Here is a 10057-nt window from a genome sequence, read left to right on the forward strand (position 1 = left end):
CTTCTGTAGGGAAAATACAAGGTTTACAATCTTTGTTCTGAGAGGCTGTATGATGTATCATTACTTGAAGGGAAGGTCTGTCATCCTATTTCCTTTTGCTTCTCTTGTTCTTTGCATTTTAATCTAGAAGAAACACTAAAATTAAAAATGACCACAACATAGCTCCTCATACTGAGCAGCCCCAATTTTTTGGAAATATCCTGTCTTGTTCATTCCCCACGGACAACACCCCATAGTTTTCTTGACTTCATGCTTAATGTCAGAAGTCCTGTAACATCGTGGATTCATGGAGCAAATTTTATTTAGAAACAACTAAACTGGTGCTTTCTTCTCTGCCACATGATTTTTACTAGACTGTTGACATTGTTCACATAGTGGTGGGCTACAATTGCAGACACTTTGTTGTCCTGTTTTTATCCTTAAAGAATATCAAAATATAGTTTAAGGACTTCAAATATTTTGCCTTCAGGTGGCTAGTTTCCCATTTGATGATCATAATTGCCCACCAATTCAATTGATTACGTCATTCTGCCAAAGCGCTTATTCATGGTTGAAAGAGGACATAGAGAATGTTGTGGTTGTGCACTGTAAGGCTGGCATGGCAAGGACGGGGCTTATGATCTCTAGCCTTCTACTATATCTGAAGGTTAGATATTCATCATGACATTGCCAAACACCATGTCTTTTGGTAGGGAATTTCAATTAGGAATTTGTTTATCTTGTCGTTTCTAGTTTTTTCCAACAGCAGAAGAATGCATGGACTTCTACAACCAAAAACGATGTGTGGATGGTAAAGGGCTTGTACTACCTAGCCAAATTGTGAGTCTGTTTTGCTTGTTACTTGACAGTACCATTAACAAAAAAGAAAGTTATTCGAATTATTTTGTTTATGCCAAGTGCTAACCAGTAAATCTGTTGAATCATGTTTAGAGATATGTGAAATACTTTGAACGAATTTTGACATACTTCAATGGGGAAAACCAACCGGGTCGTAGGTAAGTTGCAGTTACATATCTCAATCTAAGATGTAATTGTGTATTGATGTTGACAATACCATCAACTACCTGTTTTTCAGGTGTATGCTTAGGGGTTTTCGGCTCCACAGGTGTCCTTATTGGATCAGACCATCCATCACTGTTTCAGATCATAACGGTGAGTTGGTGGATTGTTGTTATCGAAAACCGATAGTAGACTACATGCACAACTATCTACTTTGTCTTGTGTTTTGTTTTACAAAATCATTTCCTGCATGTATATGTTGTCAAGAATCATCTTAGAATTTGGATAGTGGTTTCTTGTTTTAACGAATGGTATTAATATCTGGTTTGAATGGATGCCACGACCCTCTTTTGGATCGTTGATTGTTTACAACAAGTAAATGCTTTATTTTCACTCATTTCGGTTTTGAGTTAAATCTTCTGAAATTTGTAGCAACTTCAAGTCATTACTAATGACTCGCTTTCAAGTAAGTCTAGGTCTATCCTAACCCTCCATTCCACCGAAGTTTCTTACCAATCTTCATATATCTGTTTATTGTCTATCCCACCTGAACTTATAGTGCCATCAGAAATTTGGACTAGTTTCTTTACCCACAGTTGTCCACTCCGCCATGTGGTCCTTACCTATTTAACACCATACTGGGGCGCCGATATGGCACATTTCAATCGGGGACGTCTTACGCCCTTGCCTATTTTTCACTCCATCTATGTTCCGATATAGCGTGTCATAAGTATAAGACATCCCAATATTTATATCATTTTAATTAATTGCATGTAAGTTATGACATAATTTTTGTTTCGTTGGTTGCGCGTTGCCACCTACTACAAAATCCTCTTCTTTTATCTGGCATTGGGATCAGGTAAATAATATCGAGCTCATGTCTTAGGCGGAGCTGGATTGGGGGTTGTTTGGAATTTAAAAATTCCCAACCGTAAAATGCTTACGATGCATTCATGGCTGCGATACTGGAACCTGTTTTTTCAGTCATGTTTTGGATATCAGAACAACGTGACAATGTTACGAGTGGATAAAACGCTCGAAACCTAGCCAGTCATGTTTTGTGTAATGATTCACTGATACATACACATAACTTATATGCAGGTGTTCTCTTCTCCACAAAAAAACATCCGAGGACGAAGGATCTCTCGGTAGTTCATTGTTATCATTTTTATACTTTTCCGGTTTTGTGAAAACATGTCATTTACAGGATTTTCGTGGTAATGCAGCCGGAAGACTTTTGGTTCACTGCACCCAAGAAAGGGGTCATGGTCTTTGCCCTACCTGGAGAGCCTGGTTTGACAGAGTTAGCCGGGGACTTCAAAATCCATTTTCATGACCGTCAAGGAGATTTTTACTGGTTTGTAATCTAATGTGGCATTAATCCGATAGCCTCCATTTTCAGGTTCTCTTATTAAAACCCTTATGTTGTGTGGGTTCAAATCTCAGCTGGCTAAACACGACAATGATGGAAAACCGAAAGATTCTGAACACTGGTGACCTCGATGGGTTTGACAAGGTAAAATACTGTGTATACACCCGGGTTTCAATGCTCGCTCTTTACCTCGATTTTTTGTTTGAATCTTTCTCATTTATCGTGTTTGGTTGGTGTTCTATTACATGCAGAGGAAACTGTCTTCGCCTGGATTTCAGGTCGAAGTTGTTCTTGCTGATATAAGCTCTACTATTCCCGTGACCCCGAGTTCGCAATCAGAAACCGAGACACCCAAGGAACCTTCTTCATCTCATTTTCCCTCGGCTGAGAACATTGTAACGGGTCAAGAACCAAAGAAAGAAACCGAGAACCCTGATAAAGATGATGTATTCTCGGATAGCGAGGTTGAGGATTCAGGTTCTTCGAAACACAGAAAACCACAATTAGGTGTGACTGGTCCAAGCGAAACTTCATCTAAAAACCCCAAAGGAAGCTTGGATCAAGTCGCTGATATAGCAAAAAAGACCGAGAAAGTCTCGATCTTGGAAAGCGTGGGATCACAGGTGGTAAAGGGGACTTCTACTACCAATGGTGAAGCTTCCGAGAAGACCTCGGGTCTCGAAGCTTCAAATGCGGAGAGCGAGTTCAAGGTAATGGCAGCTGATGCGTCAGTGTTTTCGTTCGGAGACGAAGAAGACTACGAAAGCGAGTGAAGAAGAGCTTCATCGATGAATGTATCTGTACATATAAAGAAAAGATTACGAAAGGAAGAAAAAGTTCGGGATCCAAATCTCTTATTACATGTGAAGATCCATTCATTTGCGTTGTTTCTTTGTGATGTTGAAAATGTATCGTCTCTGTCGTATTATTTGTGAACGATCAACATGGATTGCTGCACATAAGTTGCATTTGTTTCGTTGATTTGGCCATTTCGTCTTTTTCCCATGTTTCTGAACGCGGAATTTTAAATAAATGCTTGGCTTTCGTGGACTGTAATCAAATTATATTTTTAAATTCCACGCTCTGCAAATCGACTCGATTGTTTGGAAGATATTAATTAGATTTGGTCGTTTCTGTTTTGGTATATAAAATTGAGGGAATCTGCAGGAGCAAAAAATAACAAGATCTTGGCAATTTGTGCTTTTTTTTTCCTTCTCACATTTGTGAAATGTACTTTATATTGTAAATTATCCGAAGTACCTTTAGTTTTATTTTTATTTTCTAAAATACCCTAAAATTTTCTCGTCTTTTATATGTGTTTTCCTTCTCATACATATCTTTTAACTGGGACGTTATCTCTTTTACCCTTAATGTGTTAAAAGCACTTCCACACCTATCTTCCTTGTTCAAAAAAAAAATTCTTACTTCTAAAATACCCTCTCAAATATACATTTACTAAAATACCCTTATAATATTAATTTATATTTATTTTTTTAATTAAAATCTACATTATCTCTCCTACAATTTAGGGTTTCTCTCTTCATCGATTCTCTCTCCCGCTTCTCTCTCCAAGCTTTCTCTCTCCTCATTACTTTCTCTCTCCTCTGAAATTGGATTTTTTCTCTTCAAAATCCGATAAAATAAAACAAAATTTATGTAAAATCACACAGAAACTTAGAAATAGATAAACTACGATTAAAATCATAATTTTTTTAATGAAGATCGATGGTTCTTACACTTTTTTTCATGTATTTTTTGTTGTTTGCTAAGTTCTGTCATTTGTAGTATATATAGTCATAATTTAGGTGTTTTTAGAGTATTATTGAGTCACGGGCTTCACAGGTCATTTGGCACAATGGTTAAAATGGACATATGGGTCACAAAAAACCATCATAAACACATCGTTCATGGGTCACAACAATCATATGTGTCACAATAGACATGGTTACGAGTCACATGGGGTCACGAGTCATTAGAATAATGGTTTACATGGGTCATAAAGGTCACAAGGCCACATGGTCACATGGTCACATAGTCACATGATCACACGGTCACATGGTCACACAGTCACATTGTTCAGATTCGCATGGTCACATGGTATCAGGTTCGCATGGTCGTATGGTACCAGATTGCATGGTCACATGGTACCATGTTCATATGGTCACATGGTACCAGGTTCACATGATCAAACGATCACATGATCTCCATTATAGTCGGATTGATAATAATGGTCACATGGATTTAAACTAAATGGTCGAATGGTAATAATGATCACATGATACTATGTTCATTTGATCACATAGTCACATAGTCAAAAATGGTAATAATGGTCACATGGTCACCGTGTCCAGATTAGTCGAATTGATATGCATTTTGTATTTATGTTTTCTACAACTATTATAGACGGACGAAATAATAGATCAACAATTGTATATTTTCTGTATGATGGTAAATGAATAATGAAAAAGAATGGAGAATATGAATGAGAAGGAAATGTGATGAAAAACCAAAGAGTGTTGGAAGTTACTGGATCCGGCTGTAATTGGAAGTTGCGTACGACATTAATCTTAAACTCGAAACGTTGGAGTGTAAGAAAATACAATCTCATGCATAGTTGCAAACCCGTATCAGAATCTAGCAAAGCTATGAATGGTACAAAGAAATTGGAAGACAAACAAAAAAGTGAGAGACCTAAACAAAACTGCTTTTCAGGTCTTATTAAAATTCAAAAGTGGATCCATGTCACAACAGAAGTATCAACATCAACAAAGTTTCAGTGAAACCCTAATTTTGAATGAATAAAGAAATATAAATTCTATAATAATGTTATATTATATCTGTACACTAAAACATTAAGATCTTTGTATAATATTGTGTTAAAATAATACATTATAATACTTTGGTTTCATTCTACATATAAAAAAACAGTAAATAAATTATCTCATATAAGTAGTGGTTGGGTCCCATGTGACCAGCATGTGACCAATGTGACCAATGTAGCTATGAATGGTACAAAGAAATTGGAAGACAAACAAAAAAGTGAGAGACCTAAACAAAACCGCTTTTCAGGTCCTATTGAAGTTCAAAAGTGGATCCATGTCACAACAGAAGTATCAACATCAACAAAGTTTCAGTGAAACCCTAATTTTGAATGAATAAAGAAATATAAATTCTATAATAATGTTATATTATATCTGTACACTAAAACATTAAGATCTTTGTATAATATTGTGTTAAAATAATACATTATAATACTTTGGTTTCATTCTACATATAAAAAAACAGTAAATAAATTATCTCATATAAGTAGTGGTTGGGTCCCATGTGACCAGCATGTGACCAATGTGACCAATGTCAATTTTACACTATGTGACCATTGTGACCGGATGTGACCTGTGACCAAGTGACGAAGGTAAATACAGGTAAAAACGTAATTTCCAAGCTTTGGTATGTTATTATAAGGTATAAGGAACCCAAATATTATGTTGATGACAAAATTACAAAACGGTAAAACGAGTTTGTAACATAAAAAGATCAAAATTATCAAAATTCTTCATAAAAGACTATGAACACTAATGTATCACATTTTTTAGAACTACTTTTACACACAAAATTTGAATAACTCAATTACTATAGTTAAATATAGTTCAAAATGGTGCATATGGAAGATGTGATAACAATCAGTTCGATTCATTTGAAAGAATCCACTAAATCGACCTTGTGACCAACTGTGACCCATTGTGACCGAAATATTGCGGGTCCCAATTTGAACATGTAATATTTCTGGTGGGGTCCAGTGTAATCCAAGTGTGCAAAAAAGTTACGGTTGACAATTCAGCACTAATTTTGGTGGGACACAACATTTCAACCCATATTTTTTACCCATTTTTTTCCCTCCAAAATTTTTCAACCCAAATTTTTTACCTTCCAATATTTTTCACCTCATATATTCAAATATAAAATAAACATAAAACATAATATCATAACATAAAATTCTATAGGTTTATAATAAACGAACAAAATGTCATAACAAGAAGAAATAAGTTCATAACATAAATAAGTTCTTAATTCTACTTTTAAACATTTCTATTTGACAAATATGGCGGCTGTCAACTACTCACGCATCTTGGTGACATTGTCATCACATATAATTATTGTTCTTCTTGTCCTTCTTGTTCTTGTCCTTGTTGTTCTTCGTCTTCTTTTGCTCGCCCATCTTCTTCATTTATTAGAACTTTTCCCTTCTTCTTCTTCTTAGAAGACTTTGTCGAACAAATTTTCAAGTTATGAACTCGATGATGTCAATTCCTCCAAATAAAAAGGAAGTACTTCATCAGACGCTTCCTTCTTTAGTATACTCTTAATTCCATGAAAATAGATGGTACCATGATACCATGGTATCAGGACACCATGACACTATGTGACCATGTGAACATGGTATTATGTGGCCATATGAATATGGTACCATGTGACCATACCAATATGATCTCATGTGACCATGTGAACATGATAATAGTTTGAGTTTAAAACACTTAAATCCAAATTTTGTTCTCTAACAATTTTTCTTCCAAAATCTTTACATGCAATATTTCAGGTAGAGTCTAGTATCATCCAAGTGTGTAGAAAAGTTACGGTTGACAATTTAGAGTTTCGGTGGGATCCATTTGTTTACTATTTTCAACCTATATTCTGTTGACTCTATAAATAGTTTCATATATAAATAAACAAAAAGCATAAAAAAAATTATAACTTAGTATTCTAATAAACAAACAAAAGAAGGTTATACTTAATGTTCATAACAAAAAGAGATAAATTATTAGCTGAAATAAAAGTTAGTCAACGATGTTTCTACATATCCAAATGGAAGATATCCTTTGAAGTAGGGCCCGAGATCGCCCAAAATTGGCAAGTCGCCCGATTTTTCCCACCACTTGATGTGCTCCGTGAAAATAGTGTCATTAACCATGTAATTACTTCCTATATAAGTCACCGAATTCTATAAAACGCAGAGTCGTATCTCATAAATTGTCTCCTCAATGCGCTACAAAAAAATATATGTTAGCATTCTGGATCATGTTTCAAAATCCATGTGACCGTGTGACATGGTACCATGTGACCGTGTGACATGGTACCATGTGACCGTCTGATATGGTACCATGTGACCGTGTGACATGGTACCATGTGACCTGTGACCCTGTGACGTATATAAAAATATGACTTTGTGACCATACCACCATATGACCTGTAATTCTGTAATCTATATGAAGATGTGATCATGTGACCATACCACAATGTGACTTATATGACACTGTAACCCTGTGACCATATGACTCAATTGATTAATTCACTTCAAACCCAATATTTTATGTCAAAATCCCCAAAAATTTGAAAAATCCAAAATCCTAAATTTCTATCGGTCAAATCTCAACATCACACTTCAATTCAACAACAACAAATTTGAAAATCCAACAAATCTGAAAAAAAAAATTGAAGTTTAACCTACCATATTTTTGTCTAGCCCTACAATCTCCATACGGTTTTCATTTTCGGTCGAAGATTGTGATGAAGATGAGTAACGAGATGATTTTAAAGCCATGTTCTTCACTCTCGTCGTTTTTTTTCTTCGAATCTTGAATCGAATTGGAGATTTAAACAGAAAATAGATTTTTTGGAGAGAAATCGGCACAAAATGCAAAAGATTGGAAGTTTTGAAAGAGAATGAGAGAGCTGAAATCGTGAGAGTTTAGGAGAGAGAGGAGAAAATTTTAGGAGGAGAGAGAAGAGAAGAAGAAGAAGAGTAAAGTTAGAGAGAGAGGGGGAGAAGAGGAAGAAGAGTAAGGTTGCGTAACTTTATTTTTTTTTAATATAAATTTTTTAAATTGAAAAAATAGAGGGTTTTTTTGTCTTTTAAGGATTTTATTGTCTTTTGGCATCTTCAGCTCTTTTTTTTTTCAATTTTTTGTTTAAAGGGTAGCAGTGGAAGTAGATATAGGATACGAGAGGTACTTTAGATATATCCCCCTTTTAACTTATTACATATTTATTTACAATGATAATTTAGTGAGCAATTAAATTTTTTAATTTCAAAGTGATTAGTAATTGAAGTATCTTTTTAAAAAAGTTAACTAAATAAAAATTTATAAAAGTGTTAGTGATTAATTGTATGCTTTTCAATCAAGCTTTTCTCCATTCCATCCATATAATTATAGCACCGAATCCACGACCAGCTGTTTGTCTTTTCTTGAAACATAACCACCAATTGTTCAATAACATCGAAGGCATAGAAAACTATTTCTGCAGCTCGTTTGATATGAGATATTAAGTTCGTCATCCTTATGCTTCTTCCAAACATCTTTGACATCCCTTGCAACATTGGTTAAAGGTTCATTCTTATCAAAGATATACAACTTCTAGTATCTAAGAACAATTTTCTCATATTATAACACTGATCCAAGAAGTTTGTCTCTGTCAATTTATCATTATCAAAGTTAGATCACAACAACAGAGATAGTTCATTACCACTTATCGTATGTTCTCTAGAAATAGACCAATAAAACAATATGCAGTACCAATTAGTACACTACTAATATGAATGACCTAGGCACAATATGAGATTGCTCTCACCAAGAAAAGTAACTCTCTAAACAATTTTTTGGTGGGCTAAAATTTATATTTCACATAATTTTGAGTTAGTTTTGACGTTACGCTCAAATCTATACTATTTAGTATGACTTTTATATTCTTTATGGAAAAGTAGTATCTCTATACTATTTCATATTTCTAGTCTCATCTATACCATTAGGTCTAAATCTAAGTTGATAACCTAACTCAAGTCAAACTATATTCAAATTATAAGAATCACGATTTCTCTATCTTCTCTCACTAAAATAGTCAATTATGCTCACATTCGACATGATCCATTAATGTCGTAAATCTAGATGTATAAGATTTAGTTAAGTAATATAATATTAGACTCAACAAATAATTGTAAGTGTATGGATCGTTTGTAGTTATTAGGGTCGAACACAGGGACAATGTAGACAAATGAATCAAATCTAAATTCAAATCTACATCTAGAAAAAGCCTAAGAGTGATGAGAATGTATCAAAGTCATAAGAGTGATGAGAATGTAAACTATTAATAACGAAAATTGTAGATTTCGGGATTGCTTTACATGTAAGGATCTTCTCTAAAGATACAGATTATGTTGTTTATAAATCTAATTCAGAAAATTCAAACTCTAAAGCAGAGATTAACTCTCTCGAGTTTAACCTCTCCAGATTCTATCATTTTAATCTCTCGATTCAATAGCCTAAAACCTGAATGTATAAACGAACGCTATCATAATCTCTGACAAATATCTATCTCTCGATGTAATACGTGTTCTATTTATTTTTTTGGGACATTAAAGATCAATTGGAGCTCAAACAAAAAGAAAAGAGGCCTTGCAATGTTCTAAAACTTTTGTCCATGGAGATCATTTTGGACATTCTACAATTAAAATCGCTTGGGATTTGGTTACTTTTTCTTTTATGAATCGACCAATATATAACAGAATATAGATGTTAAAAAACAAGAGCGAAAGAAGAAAAAAAAAGAAAATGATTGTGGCTAGGCACCACCTGAACGACCTAATAATATATATATATATATATATATATATATATATGTATGGTGAGGGCCCCA

At 34.3% G+C, this 10057-nt stretch overlaps 1 protein-coding gene across 4 annotated transcripts in view; it reads left to right on the top strand.

The window, feature by feature from the left end:
* Window positions 1-3360, top strand: part of LOC104825365 (phosphatidylinositol 3,4,5-trisphosphate 3-phosphatase and protein-tyrosine-phosphatase PTEN2A) — a 6176-nt gene extending 2816 nt beyond the window's left edge. For all 4 annotated transcript variants that reach the window (XM_010557686.2, XM_010557687.2, XM_010557685.2 and 1 more), the window contains exons 5-13: window positions 10-75; window positions 470-646; window positions 733-819; window positions 931-995; window positions 1076-1152; window positions 2101-2147; window positions 2226-2356; window positions 2446-2515; window positions 2623-3360. In XM_010557686.2, the coding sequence (XP_010555988.1) occupies window positions 10-75; window positions 470-646; window positions 733-819; window positions 931-995; window positions 1076-1152; window positions 2101-2147; window positions 2226-2356; window positions 2446-2515; window positions 2623-3144 (1242 nt within the window). In that variant the 3' untranslated portion in view covers window positions 3145-3360. The remainder of the gene's footprint in view (window positions 1-9; window positions 76-469; window positions 647-732; window positions 820-930; window positions 996-1075; window positions 1153-2100; window positions 2148-2225; window positions 2357-2445; window positions 2516-2622) is intronic.
* The last annotated feature ends 6697 nt before the right edge of the window (window positions 3361-10057 follow it).

Source organism: Tarenaya hassleriana, unplaced genomic scaffold (genome assembly GCF_000463585.1).
Source record: "Tarenaya hassleriana unplaced genomic scaffold, ASM46358v1 Cleome45, whole genome shotgun sequence".
Lineage (NCBI taxonomy): Eukaryota > Viridiplantae > Streptophyta > Magnoliopsida > Brassicales > Cleomaceae > Tarenaya > Tarenaya hassleriana.